We start from the raw sequence: 15,014 nt of genomic DNA, 5'->3' as shown, positions 1-15,014 counted from the left end.
TCTCTCTCTCTGCCTCTTTCTATCTCTCTACTTCTCTTTCTCTCTCTCTCTCTCTCTCTTTGCCTCTCTCTCTCTTTCTTCCCTCCATTCACACCATTCCATTCTAACTACCTTTACGACAAAGCATTCATCTCCAACAGAGATGAGAGCTATGTTCTGCTCATTGTTGCAGCCCTAAGCTGAAAACAGTTGCCTCCCACAGTTTGTTTGTTTGTTTTAGTAAGTATGCCTTTACTAAAAGACTATTTGGGAGATAGGGCCTGAGATAAGCTCCACAAAATTTAGAGGAATCTCAAGATAATCTGTGGCATAAAGCAGTCAGGGTTGAGGACCTGAAATGGAGGTTTACACATAGTGTTGTTACAAGTATTTTCTGTACTGGCAAGAGGTATCATAGAGGATACAGACTCAGTGGGCCTTTGAAAGTCAGGTCTTTGGCCCATTTCAAATTGAAGGAAGAATGTGACAGAAAGCACATGTTGGAAACCCAGGGGGAGTACTTGTGGGGGAAAAAAAACTTACTCAGTCTTATGGCATCCTAATGAACAAGATTGAGTTGAGAGATAGCTTACTGAGTAGGGTGCATACCTTGTGATGCGCACAGCCCAGGGTTGAACCCCAGCACCAGGTGAGAGATTAGGGATGCTGTGGAATCAGCGAGCTGCTCCAGTGTTCGGACTGTTGTCAGGAATCCTGTGCTACCTTGGGTTTCTTGATTCAGATGTAAAAGTACATCAGTAAGTTGGCTGTATTTGGACAGAACAAGTTTTATTAAGCAGTCACAGGGTCAGATCCAGTTAACCCATAGTAAAACATCTCCAGGGTATTGGTTTGTAACCCTGACCTGGCACGATGCCCCCATGGCAATGAGTAATTAGACTTCTGGGACTTTGTTAATAATAATTAGACTTTGAGGCGACTTCACTAGTCAGACAGCCCCTCTTGTCCTTATATGACTGACACAATCCCTGGTCCCAGTGACACACCCATTCCTGTATCACACAGGATGCAGTGGGAAACTGTTATCTGGTTCCATCATTTTGGATTTCATGCACAAAAGCAAACTAACAACACACATCACTGTTCTGTTTCACAGGGAGAACCCGGTGACCCTGGACAAAAAGGAGCTGTCGGTCTTCCTGGCCCTCGAGGCTTGCCGGTTTGCTTTTGACACTACTTTTGGTCTGGCCCTTGGAGTCTTTTAGTACAAGTGGTTCTCAGAAGAGAATTCTGTAAAATCCACCCCAGTCCAACTTTATGGCTGTCTGGGAACTAAAATGATCTCCACTGGGTTCGGTTCATTGACCAGCTTTTTCAAGGCAGTACCTTTCTGGGTTTCCGCAACCCTCATCAGAATGCTCTCGAAATCAAATGATCAAGTGTAGCACACGTGTTTTTTGACGCGGCCATGACCTTTCTTTCAATGCCTCCTCCCATTTGAGCCCACTCATCAGAAGCCCCGTCCACCCTTTCTCCAGGGCTCAGAAATTCTGAGCAGTCTTCTACGAGGGCCTGCTAGTAGCCAATGCCCAGGCACCTGGGAGGGCTTATTTTTACCCAGCAAACTAAAAACATATAGGAGCTAAGGGGTTTCAAATACAAGTATTATCTGGAAGGGTTGACACTACTACCTCCTTTGAGGTGCCTGAAACATTTTCATTTAATCCTCTTAATGACACTAGGTGAGTAGGTACAATTTTGATTCTCTTTTTTTTCTTAAAGTTTTCTTATTTATTTATTTATTTATTTATTTATTTATTTATTATCGCATAGTAACCGAGAGAAAATGAAGAGAAGGAGATAGAAAGGGAAAGAGCCAGAGAGACACCTGCAGCCCTACTTCACTTGTGAAGCTTTCCACCTACAGGTGGAGACCAGGAGCTTGAATCTGGGTCCTTGTGCACTTAACCAGGTGCGCCACTGCCTGGCCCCCTGCTATTCATCACCATTTTACAGTGGAGACTAAAGGATGGCACAGTCTCTGTGCCCATTATTTACTGATAGTTGCTTTTTCTCTCTTCCAAATATCAGTAGCCTGCTCTCGAGGGAAAATCCTGTTTCCTCCTTTCTTCTCATCAGACCAAAGAGCTGGCTGTCTTGTTCTGTCTCAAGTAAGCCTGGAATGTTTGCCACTGACTGCTTTGTTTACAGGGTGACAATGGCACTCCGGGTTATGGGAGCATTGGAAGAAAAGGAACAAAGGTGAGATGAAGCTGGATGTTTCCTTTGTGTTGCTGGCTTTTCTTGTTTCATATTTAATAGATAGAAGAAAGCAGCGAATAAGGCGGTTTCAGTAGTCTACTGGATATTTTGATAAAGTATTTGCTGATGTCTTGTGGGGGGTGTTATGGAGGGGAGAAAAATTAATAATGCAGGAAACAACTTAAATGTGAATTTAGTTGAGTTAGGCTGCTATACTGTGTAGCCAGCTGTGTGGCCAGGACCGAGCTTCTTCAGCCTGAGTAGTGCATCTGGTCTTAATACTGAGAACGAGGTGTGCTTGATCCAGTGTACTTGGGGAGGTAGTTCCTAAATTTCTCCTCTTCTTTTTAAAAATTTTTCTATTATCTTTATTTATTTATTTATTGGATATAGGAAGCCAGAAATCAAGAAGGAAGAGGGTGATTGAGAGGGAGAAAGACAGAGAGATACCTGCAGACCTGCTTCACCACTTGCAAAGCTTTTCCCCTGCAGGTGGGGACTAAGGGTTCAAGCCCGGGTCCTTGTGCACTGTGACATGTGCGCCTAACCAGGTGCATCACCACCCACCACCCCAGTTTCTCTTCTTCTTAAGTTCACTTTGGCCACTAATGAGATGCATGCAAGACCTTTCCACATGCATTGGACAAAGCAGTTACTTAAAGATAAAATTGTATAACATGTATACATATAACATTGTATAACAAAGATGATTTTATGCCAGAATATGTGTCTGGAAATAAGCTAGATAAAAATTTACCAAGATCAGGAGAGAGAGAGAGAGAGAGAGAGAGAGAGAGTGTGTGTGTGTGTGTGTGTGTGTGGTTGGGGGGTGCCAGGGATGAACCCACCACCTTGTACTTGCATTATAATGCTGAACCACCTCCCTAACCCAATTTTTTTTTAATTTATTTGAGAGAAAGAATAAGGGAGATAGAGATAGAACCAGATCATCATCGTCATCAGTCATTATTATATTTTTACAATACAGTTGTTGACACATGCGTATGATTTTTCTTTTCTTCCTTTGTTTTCTCTTTTTTTTAATTTCTTTATTGGGGGATTAATGTTTTACAGTCAACAGTAAATACAGTAGTTTGTACATGCATAACATTTCTCAGTTTTCCATATAACAACACAACCCCCACTAAATCCTCTGTCACCCTTTTTATTTTGATTTATAAAATGGAAATATTGACAAGACCATAGGATAAGACAGTGAAGCAGGTCTGCAGATGTCTATCTTTCTCTCCCCCTCTCTGTCTTCCCCTCCTCTCTTCATTTCTGTCCTATCCAACAACGATGACAACAACAACATCAATAATAACTACAACAATAAAAAACAACAAGGGCAACAAAAGGAAAAATAAATACTTTTTTTTTATTTTCCTTTTTGTTGCCCTTGTTGTTTAACGTTGTTGTGGTTATTAATGTCGTTGTTGTTGGATAGGACAGAGAGAAATGGAGAGAAGAGGGGAAGACAGAGAGGAGGAGAGAAAGACAGACACCTGCAGACCTGCTTCACCGCTTGTGAAGCGACTCCGCTGCAGGTGGGGAGCCGGGGGCTCGAACTGGGATCCTTACGCAGGTCCTGGCGATTTGCGCCACGTGCGCTTAACCTTCTGCGCCACCGCCCGACTCCCAAATAAATATTTTTTAAAAAGTTAAAATTTCTTTAAAAAAAATGAGAGATTTTCAGTAAAATGTACATTAGACAGAAAATAATGGAGAAAAACCATGATATCTTCTAAGGGAAATATCATGTGACCTGTAGCATTGAACTATTGCCATCCTTTTAACATTTGAGCTTGTTTACAGTTATGTCCAGAAATAATTGTATGGTAATGTCAAGTCAGAAGCACAAAATAGCAGCTCACCTAGAAGATCATCACACTCGCATTCCTAAAGTTTCAGGTTTAATCCCCAGTGATGCATGTACCAGAGTGGCACTCTGTGTACTTCTCTTTCTGTATGTCTATCTGAATCTCATATATAATAAATAAATATTTTTCAAAATCACAACATAACCAGAAAAAAAAATCACATCCCAATTATGCTAACTTGCACCTTGAAAATATTTTTTAAAGACACTATGTATAATGTTTCCCAGTAATAAGATTTGGGTATTTTTTTCCTCCTTTATTTTATGTATGTTTAAATAACTGTTATGTTAAATAATCAGAAAATTGACTTTACTTCATATATCATGTATTCTCATGAAATGAGGACAGCATACTTCTTAAGCTATAGTCTTTGTCCAAAGTAGAATAAACAAGTCAAAAAATGATCAGATTCAGACTCTAGGCTCCCCAGTTTCTCAAGTGAAAACAGTTTTAAGAAGACCATCTCAGCGACACACGACTGAGTCATCCCTGTCTTGTTACCTCTCTGTAGTAGGCAGAGAGCTGGTTTATCATTCCTCCCATGCATGCAGTTGTCCAGTTATCTTGAATTGTCATGATATTCCGGCAAACCAGTAAATTGTTTGATTTAGAAATTGAAATCAGTTCCACAGATTTTGCTACCTAGTTTTGTTTTCAATTGTTTTGGCCCTTCACTGGGCCAGAGGACATCATATTAAACAAGGTAACAAGAAAAAAAAAATTAAAGGTGTGATAAGTCTACCTTAGAGATATGTGCATAAATTAATTTCCTCTACTTTCAATTACAGGGACAAGAAGGATTTCCCGGAGAAAGTGGACTAAAGGTACCATGTGCTTCCTATTAAGTAGAGGTCAATCAGAAATCCTCCTTATCCTCATCTTCTCCCTGACCGGAGATGCCACTTCCCCTCTGACCTGCGTGGGCTGAGGCTGAATGCTGGTGAGATAAGTCTAAGGGCTAATGGCGGCTGCTGCCACATTTCCAGCCTTTTTCTCCTGACAATTTCCCATCGTGATCTTTATGTACCTAGTAAACCCACATTGTGACAAGTATACCCCTCTGAAAAAAAAAAAAAAAGAAAGGAAGGAAGGAAGGAAGGAAGGAAGGAAGGAAGGAAGGAAATATTCCTTATATGGTAAAATTGTACCACAGAACAAAAGAAGGACAGTTATAAATAAAAAGAAACCTTCCTGGAAGAAAGAAGCAAGTTGAAATAATTTTTTTTTTCATTCTTAGTTTTTAAATTAACTGGTAAAGGAAGAAGTTACACTCATTTTTCTCCCTAGCTGTACCCCTTCCACTCTGTCATAGTGTGTTTTCTTTGATGAAAACAAGGTAGAACACTAGAAAAGTTAGAGTGACCTGACTTCACCTGGACCTGCTTTCTCAGTGTGTTTATAAACCACTTTCTGATGACAAGTTAGCAGTGGTGTCCTTTCACTTTTGCCAGAAACATTTACTGAGCTCAGTTAATACCAGCTCCTGAGATAGGATCTGGGGGCAAAAGAAAGGGCACAGTTCGTGGTACCCAGAAGTTTATGTTTGAGCTGGGAAGACAGAGACTAGAGTGGGGAGGATGCAGTGTAGAAAGCTATCAAAATAAGAAGATGCTTCAAAGACTTAAAGATAAAATGATATCTAAAAATAGAGTGCATGACATGTTAAAATGTCTGTGCAGAATGCTTGAGTCAGTTTAAAAACTCTGAGTTGCCTCTTTCATTTGAATAATGTTTTGTTTTATTTTATTTTTTTCTTGTACTCATTTAGGGTGAAATTGGGGACCCAGGTGGCACAGGAGAAACTGGACCCAAAGGAGCAAGAGGCAGGATGGTAAGCTTTTTGTAAATATATAAATATATATATATATATATATATATATATATATATATTAGTGGTTTAACAGTGATTAACAACAACCATCATAGTTGTCCCATGGTCTTAGAGATGGATTGACTCCTTTTTTTTTTTTTTAAGTTTCCGTGTTTTAATTCTCTGTGTTCTACATGTGAGCGAAACTATTCTATAGATGCCCTTCACTTCCTAACTTACTTCACTAAACACATCAAGATGGTAAGCTTCTTAGAGTCTAATGCCTTATTACCAACTTCTCTTTGAGAAGGCCTCTTTCATGCCTTTTAAAATATATATATTACTGGGCTGGGGAGACAGCACAGTGGTTCTGTAAAAGACTTCCATGCCTGAGACTCTGAAGTCCCAGGCTCAATCCCCAGCATCACCATAAACTAGTGTTAAATAGTGCTATAGTCTCTCTTTGGTTCTTTGTGTCTGTATCTCTCTCAGTAAAATAAATAGAAAAGTAAATGTAAATACATATTACCAACTTATTATTTACTGGATAGAGACAGAGAGAAATCAAGAGTGTCCGAGACGAGAGAGAGAGAGAGAGAGAGAGAGAGAGAGAGATTGTACTGCAGCACAGCTTCACTGTTCATTAAACTCTCTCCCTAAAGATGGGGACCAGGAGCTTTTGGGAGCTTGAACCCGGGTCCTTGCACAATGTGATGTTCATGCTCTGCCAGGTGCACACTGCCCAGCCCCCCTCCTTCATGCCTTTATAATTATGTTTTATCACTTGCTCCCAGAGAACATGTGTTTTTTTTTAAGGCAAACTTGGGGTAAGGGACATACATCACTCATTTTTTTCTGTGCCAGCAAGAGGTGTTAGACTGCCATTCTGGCTGCCAAAGTGTCATTCTTAACACTGCAATGAGATTTTAAAAAAAAAAAAAAGATTTACGTACTCATCTTATAGAGGAAAAAAGCAACAAAGCATTACCCTAGCATTTGTAGTACTGGGGATCTAATCTTAGAACTCAAGCTTTAATCTCTAAACTCTTCCTGCTTTAACTAACCCATGGCCACTGAAAGATTTTTTTTTTTCCTATAAATCCTTGTGAACTGTTTGGTTTTTTTTTTACTGTCCAGATATTTTAATCCCTTCTCCCAAGTAGATTTAGTGCAATTTAAGACCAACTAATATCTTGTGATCACTGTTGAGTATAAGTTAAATTATTTTTATGTGGCACAAGGAAAGTGAACTGTGGACCTCACACATGCATCAAACCGTCAGTGACCTCCCCCACTCATGTGTATGTGTTTACAGAGAGTGGAGAAGAAAAAGAGGGAGAAAGCAAGGGGAAGATTGTTGGTGTAGGCCGTTCTTACAGTGTGAGGTGGGATCTCAGTGTGATTTTCATTGCCACTTCCTTAATGTTAAGTGCATTATTTATTATATGCTTGTGGGTCATATGTGGGTCATATGCAACTCCCCTGCAGGTGGGGAGCTGGAAGCTCGAACCGGGATCCTTGCTCCGCTGGTCCTTGCGCTTTCTGCCATGTGCTCTTAACCCACTGCACCACCACCTGGCTCCCATTTTTTTTTTTTCGACACCACCTGGCTCCCATTTCTTTCTTTTTTTTTTTTTTTATAAACGATAGGAAGAGCTTTATGTGCTGAGATTATATACATTTTAGAGATATAAACACTAGAACTTTCCCCTCCCATCCTCTCTCAAGAGGACTATCTTCCCAGTCCCCAGTCGTAATTCATTTCCTCATCGATGTTCTTGGATGACTGTCCTTCCACATAATGCTCTCAAGAAAAATGATGAAGCTGATACAATTAGAAAGACAATTGGAAAAGATTTTCAAATTAATCCAGATGTCAGCTGCTTTGAAATATCTCTGGTTCCTCCTCTCAGCCTGTTAATGAACTAGTTTGCCCGTGAACATTGAGAGCGTGCTAACAAGTTTAGCAGTTTGCTGGGTTTTCTCCCCCACCCCTCAAAGGGACACTAATCATTTTGAAAAGAACAAAAAAAAAATGGGAAATATGTAAACTTTTTCTCTTTACCTTTAGTTGCTTCAATTTCTTCCCTCCACTCCACCCCCGGCCATTTTCAATAACTTATCATTGTTTGTAACTTGCTTATTACATCGGTCAGCCTACTTTCCCCCACATCTGTGTATTTGTGGCATTTGAAGTTGAAGTTCAGACACTGAAATCTCCTAGTCTTTGTCTCTGAATGAAAGAGCTGAGGGACTAGGTGGAGGAGCACCTGGTTGAGCGCACATGTTACAGTGCGCAAGGACTCGGGTGAGAGCCCCTGATCCCCACCTGCAAGGGGAAAGCTTTGATTTCTTTGACTCCATCTTCCAGTGTTCTTCTCATAGTTTAGTTTTCAAGAGCTCATTTTTGTTCTTTTTAGATTACTCTTTAATATGGCCTTGCTTTGTCACAGGTTTGTGACATCTTTTCTTCTCTCTCTGAGATAGCATATTCGCGTTTAAGTTTTCTTTGTCCATCATACTTTGTTTCCCACAGTGCTTCTGTTTTTCTGGAGAATGGGCTATCTCTTCCCTGTGTAATAACTACATAGAAAAGGAGAGCTGATGGATTGGGTCTCGAGTTTATTTTCTAGACCTCTTTGCAACCTCCCTGTCTTCAGAATGGTACCTCTGACTCTTATCAGGTCCCTGTAACCATTGCTGGCTAGGAAGGAGGGGTATTTACCCCAATATAGAGAAAGGAAAGGCTTGAGCATTTCTAAAAGTGATTCTCCATCATATTATTGAACCACGTCCTTCCAGAGCTCTGCACCTCCATTTGTAGAAATGTCTGCTGCTGCCAGTTCCCAGCCTTCTGAGACTGTATTAGGTAGCGCAGAATTCCATAGCCCTCCTACTGCTGGTTTAGGATGCAGCCCTTCTGTATCTGCTAAATCATTTAACAGGTGATTACCTGCTTTCCAACCTCCAACAATCCATGGCTATTGTCTCCTTGCTCGTTCTTCCTAGTCTTTTGAGTTGTGCTTTATTTTGATTGGCTTTAAAAAAAATCTATGTACTAGCATTTTAGTGAGATGTCGAGAGGAAGCAAAAAATCAATGTATACATTTAATCTTCCAATTTTCCCTCTGAGCGCCTAAGCGAGAACTTCTAAATAAAATAATGCAGTAATTTTTCCTTGTTTATGCAAACCACCACACTTGTGAATTTCACTGAAATACCCAAAGGACATTGGTAATCATCTGTTGTTGTTTCGTTGGCAGTGCTTTTTACATTAAGTTGATTTTAGACAAGTTCATTTGTTTTGTTTTGTTTTAAATATTTATTTATTCCCTTTTGTTGCCCTTGTTTTATTGTTGTAGTTATTATTGTTGTTGTTGTTGTTGGATAGGACAGAGAGAAATGGAGAGAGAAAGGGAAGACGGGGAGAGAAAGACAGACACCTGCAGACCGCTTGTGAAGTGACCCCCCTGCAGGTGGAGAGCCGGAGGCTTGAACTGTGATCCTTATACTGGTCCTTGTGCTTTGCACCACCTGTGCTTAACCCACTGTGCTACCGCCCGACTCCCCATTTGTTTTATTTCTATAAAGGTCCTGAATCCCATGGCACTTTGAATGAAGAGAGAAATATTGCCCTAATTTTTAAACTAAATTCTAGTTTTGTGATAAATAATGCTGTCTGGGTATGCATGAAAAATTTTCTGGCATAACGTTATCAACAACTGTTGTTTTTATGAGGGCAACAATTGCCTATTTCACTACAGAAAATTTCAGCCAATGGTTAAACATCCTCTGCTATTTTCTCAAGAGTTTTAACATTTAGGTTTTTGGTTTTAGGGACTTTTTTATTAATTTTTTTAACTAGTCACCTGCAATCGCATCTGTATAATAAGTTCTTCTTGGGTCCAAAAATTTCAATTCTAGCAATCTTTCCAAAGGGAATAATAAAGTTATGCATGTAGCTTCATTTTATTTTACTTTTGCCTGCAGGGTTGTTGCTGGGGCTCAGGGCCAGCACTATGAACCCACCACCTCTGGAATCCATTTTTTTCCTTTTTATTTGATAGCTCAAAAAGAAATTGAGAGAGGAGGGGGGGAGAGGGAGAGAGAAAGAGAGACACATAAAGATCTGCTTTGCCATTCGTGAAGTATTCCTGCTGCAGGTGGAGAGCAGAGGCTCGAACCCGGGTCCTTGTGCAGATCATTGCATGACTATGCACCCTTAAGCAGGGCCGCCTGGCCCCTGCATGTAACTTTATAATGGTGCTGTTTACTGGAACAACAACAGCTCACAAATCCCAGTAGTAAAGAAGAACTAGTGAGACAAATCATGGCATTGCCATGCAATAGAATACTTCGCAGTCATGAGAAATGATTTTACTAACAATGTTTACTAGCATGAAAATGTCCAGGGATACATATTTAGTTTTAAAAGCAATAGGAAAAAGGCATGGAGTTACATACTTTAAATGTATACACATTCATACCCAAACAGCAATAAGTGGAAGGCTGGAAGAGAAAGCATCAACATGCTAACAAGGGTTGCTGGAAGGGGAAAGGATTGCTGGGAATGTTTTGTTTCTGTGTCCTTTTGCAAATCTTGATTTTTTTTTTCCCAAAACACAACTGTGTATTATCTTTGAACTTTTAAATACATGTATGTAATTTTAAAATAAATCAATTTTGTTTTGAGATATCTGCTGGACTTCCAGGAGAACCAGGATCCCCTGGGGAGTCAGGACCTCCTGGACTCAAAGTAAGTGGGAAAAGCACAAATTTCCATTTTTCTTTATATTTATTCATTTATTTATTACCTTTTGTTACCCTTGTTGTTTTTTATTGTTGTAGTTACTATTGTTGTTGGATAGGACAGAGAGAAATAGAGAGGGGAGGGAAGACAGAGAGGGGGAGAGAAAGACACCTGCAGACCTGCTTCACTGCCTATGAAGTGACTCCCCTGCAGGTGGGGAGCTGGGGGCTTGAACCGGGATCCTTCCACCAGCCCTTGTGCTTTGCGCCACCTGCGCTTAACCCGCTGTCCTACAGCCCGGCTCCCTTCAATTGTTTTTAAGATAAAGTGTCAGGGGCTGGAGTCTTCAGCATCTAAATGTCTATGCTTGAAGTCTCCACATCTTGGCAGCTACTTTCACTATTTTCCTAATGGAGGGGAATGTCAATTACACACCAGTGCATTTTCTTGAGGAGTGTGTGTGTGTGTGTGTGTGTGTGTGTGTGTGTGTGTGTGTGTGTAATTTAAGGAAGAAATATAACATATTTGATTAAAATTAGATTTCTCAACTATCTGTATATGTCATCTGTCTATCCTCTGACCTGTTTTTATATTCAATATGTGGCCCATGAGTACTTGAGAGTCCAGTGTTTTATCCACTACTCCATCTCCCAGACCACTTGACCCATGAATAAATGCAAGTGAGAGGAAAATAATAAATGAGGAACAAACGATCAAAGCTGTAGTCACAGGAATGTGTTTTCTCAAGAGTGGGGTTGGGGTCCCAGTGCATTTTTCTTTCTTTTATTTCCTCTTTCTTTTACTTGACAGAGAGTAATTGAGAGAGAAGTGAAGGAAATCTGCACCCTTGCTTCCCCACTTAGAAATCTCCCCTCCTGCAGGTGGAATTCAGGGTCTTGAATCCAGGTCCTTGCACATGTAACATGTGCACGTAACCAGGTTCACCACTGCTCAGCCCCTCCAGTGCATTGTTTTTCCTTAGTGTCCCTCCTTGTCAGCAGCCAGACTCTCCCCCTCACAATGATGGAATTACACACTTGGAACCATAACAAGTTCCACTTTGTTCTTTCTATCCCTAACCCAGACACATATCTCTATATAATGATTTTTGGAAGACAGTTGGAATTACCTTTCCAGATGCTGGGTTTGCATCAGGTTCCTTTGTCATTCAGCTGGTGATGGGAACAGATGAAGAGTCGTCTTGGCGGCTGCTTAGTGACCAGGTCAAAGAATGGACTTGAGAAACTCCAGGTCTCCACCTAGGGAGGGAGGGACAATCACAAAGGATGACTTAGGTGTATCAAGTTCTTTTTTTTTTAATATGTATTTATTTTCCCTTTTGTTGCCCTTGTTGTTTTATCATTGTTGTAGTTATTATTGTTGTTAGTGATGTCATTGTTGTTGGATAGGACAGAGAGAAATGGGGAGAGAAGGGGAAGACATAGAAGGGGAGAGAAAGATAGACACCTGCAGACCTGCTTCACCACCTGTGAAGCGACTCCCCTGCAAGTGGGGAGCCAGAGCTTGAACGGGGATCCTTATGCTGGTCCTTGCATTTTGCGCCACCTGCGCTTAACCCGTTGCGCTACCGCCCAACTCCCGGTGTATCAAGTTCTAAGCCAAGGCTGCTCCAAAGCTCTTCATTCCAGTTCAGATTTTCAGTTACATCCTCAGAGTCTAGGCACCCCCATGCCATCCAGAGATGGGCTAGGGGTAAGTAGCTATTAAAGTATCCTCCAGGTATCCTTTGTCCCTCTAACTTAAAAAGGAAGTCATTTGAGGGGGCAGGCAATGGTGCACCTGGTTAAGCTCACAGGCTACTATGCACAAGGACCTGGGTTCAAGCCCCAGGTTCCCACCATGGGAAGATGCTTCCTAAGTGGTGAAGCAGGTCTGCAAGTATCTCTCTTTCTCTTTCTCTCTCCTTCTCTCTCCCTAACTCCCTTCTCCCCTCTCAATTTCTCTCTGTCAAGTACGAAAGAAGGAAGAAAAGAGGGAAGAAAGGGAAGAAAAATTGACTGCTAGGAGAGGTGGATTCAGCATGCAAGCACTGAGTCCCAGCAACAACACTGGTGGCAATAAAAAAATTAAAATAAAATAATAAAGAAGTCACTTAAAAGTTATCATTTTCTTAGGCTGAGACAGATGATTGTTGCAATGTGTATCTAGAGACATGAAATCACATCTTGATATTTCCCCAGGGCTTGAAAGGAGCCAGAGGACTTGCTTCATTTTCCGTATGTATCCCCCCGACACCCAGAGTGCTGTGAGCACCCTATTTCATTGATTTGTTTCTACATGCAAGGACCTCAAAACTCTGTCAGTGAATTCTCTGTTTTAATTTTGAACTGCAGGTGTGTGAGCTCATCCAGTATGTGCGGGACCACAGCCGTAAGTACCCTCCTTAAAACGATACCCGTTTTCTCGGCATGTGTGGCAGGCAAGCAGTGGGTTCTCACTCGGGCCTGGGACATTTACACAGCCAGTTGCTTAAAATGCAGAATGTTCTTGCATGTATTTGCAGTCCGAACAGACTGACAGCTATCACCTCCCTCTCAGGCTGCCAGCATGTCTATTGGCATCTGTTCCGAGCACTGAGTAATACTGCATCTAGGTCTTTTAATCTGGGAGGAAAGAAAGAATTGAGATATGAGGTCAGAACCCTCCCGCTGGTAGAATCAATCAGCGGAGAATCACATTAAACTTTATTTTTTCTCTAGTACTATTTTTTTATTGGGGAATTAATGTTTTACATTCAACAGTAAGTACAATAGTTTGTACGTGCATAACATTCCCCAGATTCCCATATAACAGTACAACCCCCACTAGGTCCTCTGAATCCTTCTTGGACCTGTATTCTCCCCACCCACCCACACCCACCCCAGAGTCTTTTACTTTGGTGAGATATGCCAATTCCATTTCAGGTTCTACTTCTGTTTTCTTTTCTGATCTTGTTTTTCATTGAACTTTTAAAAGTGAATGGTAGTGACTGACAATCACTCAAAGATTGAAATCCCCTGGTGTGATGTGGCCATGATCAGAAGATGTCCAGGTGGACTGGAGACCTCGCTTTATTATTTCTTGTTCCCTTCCTGGAAAGGGAAGCCTGATGGCTTTAAGTCACACTCATTGATTCACTTGTAAAGTTATGCAATCTGCAAATATTGTTTCTTTCTCTGGAAAGTTGAAAAGCAAAAAGGCATTTTGATTTGGCAAATGCTCTACAATTACAGCGATCTCTCCTGTCGAAATCCATGCTAATAACATCAAAGGAAGTCCTTGTACAAATCAGAGAATCAACTAGCTAAGATTCATCTACAGATACAAAACAAATTCCAAATAAACACGCTGACTGAAAGGAAAAGCCCAGAGTTCCCTAAGACATTGAGGGAAAGAAAATTAGACAAACTAGAGCCTCTTTCTGTAGACAGCATTGATCTAAAAAACACAGGTTTTCAAAAGCTACAAATGCAGTATTGATCTTAACTGTTCGTAGTCAAGCAGAACCATCTGTGTTGGGAATCAATATGTGTAGCTTGGGCCATAGACAATGGTTCTTTGGGAACTAAATCGGTACATTAGACTTTTTGAATTGGGAACCACTTGTGAATCACTACTGTGATTCAAGGACAGGTCCAAGCACAGTAAAACCTGATCCTTATGCAAAATTATACAAAATTACAGCTCAAAAAGTAGATGTAGATGAAAGTACAGCTCCATGCTAGAACACTTGCTCTGCATGAATGAGGCCCTGGGGTGGATTCCCTGGCCACCAAAAACAAATAATAAAGTGGGTAGCAAATTATCTCAAAAGTGTCATTTCAAACAAGAAAGAAACCATAGCCAACAACTCCTGCACATTATGACAAGTACACGTCCAGGTGAAGGCCCCCTCTCCCAGGGATTTGTAAGAGGTCAAAAGCAGTCCTGTCTACGAGAACTTTCTACAGTGATGGAAGCGTTCCACCTTACTGTCCAACCTGGAGCCACAGCCACATGTGACATTGAGTACTTTAGTCATGAGCAGTCGAGGTAAGCCAAATATATATACATTTCATCTCATTTTAATTAAAATTTAAATACTCACACATGGCTTGTGGCTTCCAGATTGGACAAATGGAAGTTTCACCTGCTGTTGAGGAAATCCACCTTGTTGTTCACACACACACACACACACACACACACACACACAGACACATATGTACACATTTATAGTCCACCATTGAACAACAGTGATTTGAACTGCACCGGCCCACTTAGTCATAATGTTTCTTGTAAAGAGATGGTGATATAAATGTACAATATCAGTAAGTTCAAGACAAAATGTAAATATATATTGTTGTTATTTTATCATTTTCTCTTTAGTTTATTG

The 15,014-nt window shown here is 40.8% G+C and overlaps 1 protein-coding gene across 1 annotated transcript in view; it reads left to right on the top strand.

Annotated features, from left to right (window-relative positions):
- COL6A6 (collagen type VI alpha 6 chain) overlaps nucleotides 1-15,014 on the top strand; it is a 162,100-nt gene that overhangs the window by 114,597 nt on the left and 32,489 nt on the right. The window contains exons 26-34 of the mRNA XM_060180900.1: nucleotides 1,097-1,159; nucleotides 2,152-2,202; nucleotides 4,871-4,906; nucleotides 5,851-5,913; nucleotides 10,586-10,648; nucleotides 12,844-12,879; nucleotides 12,997-13,033; nucleotides 14,139-14,215; nucleotides 14,544-14,674. Coding sequence (XP_060036883.1) covers nucleotides 1,097-1,159; nucleotides 2,152-2,202; nucleotides 4,871-4,906; nucleotides 5,851-5,913; nucleotides 10,586-10,648; nucleotides 12,844-12,879; nucleotides 12,997-13,033; nucleotides 14,139-14,215; nucleotides 14,544-14,674 — 557 coding nt within the window. The remainder of the gene's footprint in view (nucleotides 1-1,096; nucleotides 1,160-2,151; nucleotides 2,203-4,870; nucleotides 4,907-5,850; nucleotides 5,914-10,585; nucleotides 10,649-12,843; nucleotides 12,880-12,996; nucleotides 13,034-14,138; nucleotides 14,216-14,543; nucleotides 14,675-15,014) is intronic.

Source organism: Erinaceus europaeus, chromosome 21, assembly GCF_950295315.1.
Source record: "Erinaceus europaeus chromosome 21, mEriEur2.1, whole genome shotgun sequence".
NCBI lineage: Eukaryota > Metazoa > Chordata > Mammalia > Eulipotyphla > Erinaceidae > Erinaceus > Erinaceus europaeus.
This window is presented reverse-complemented; position numbering and strand designations above follow the sequence as displayed.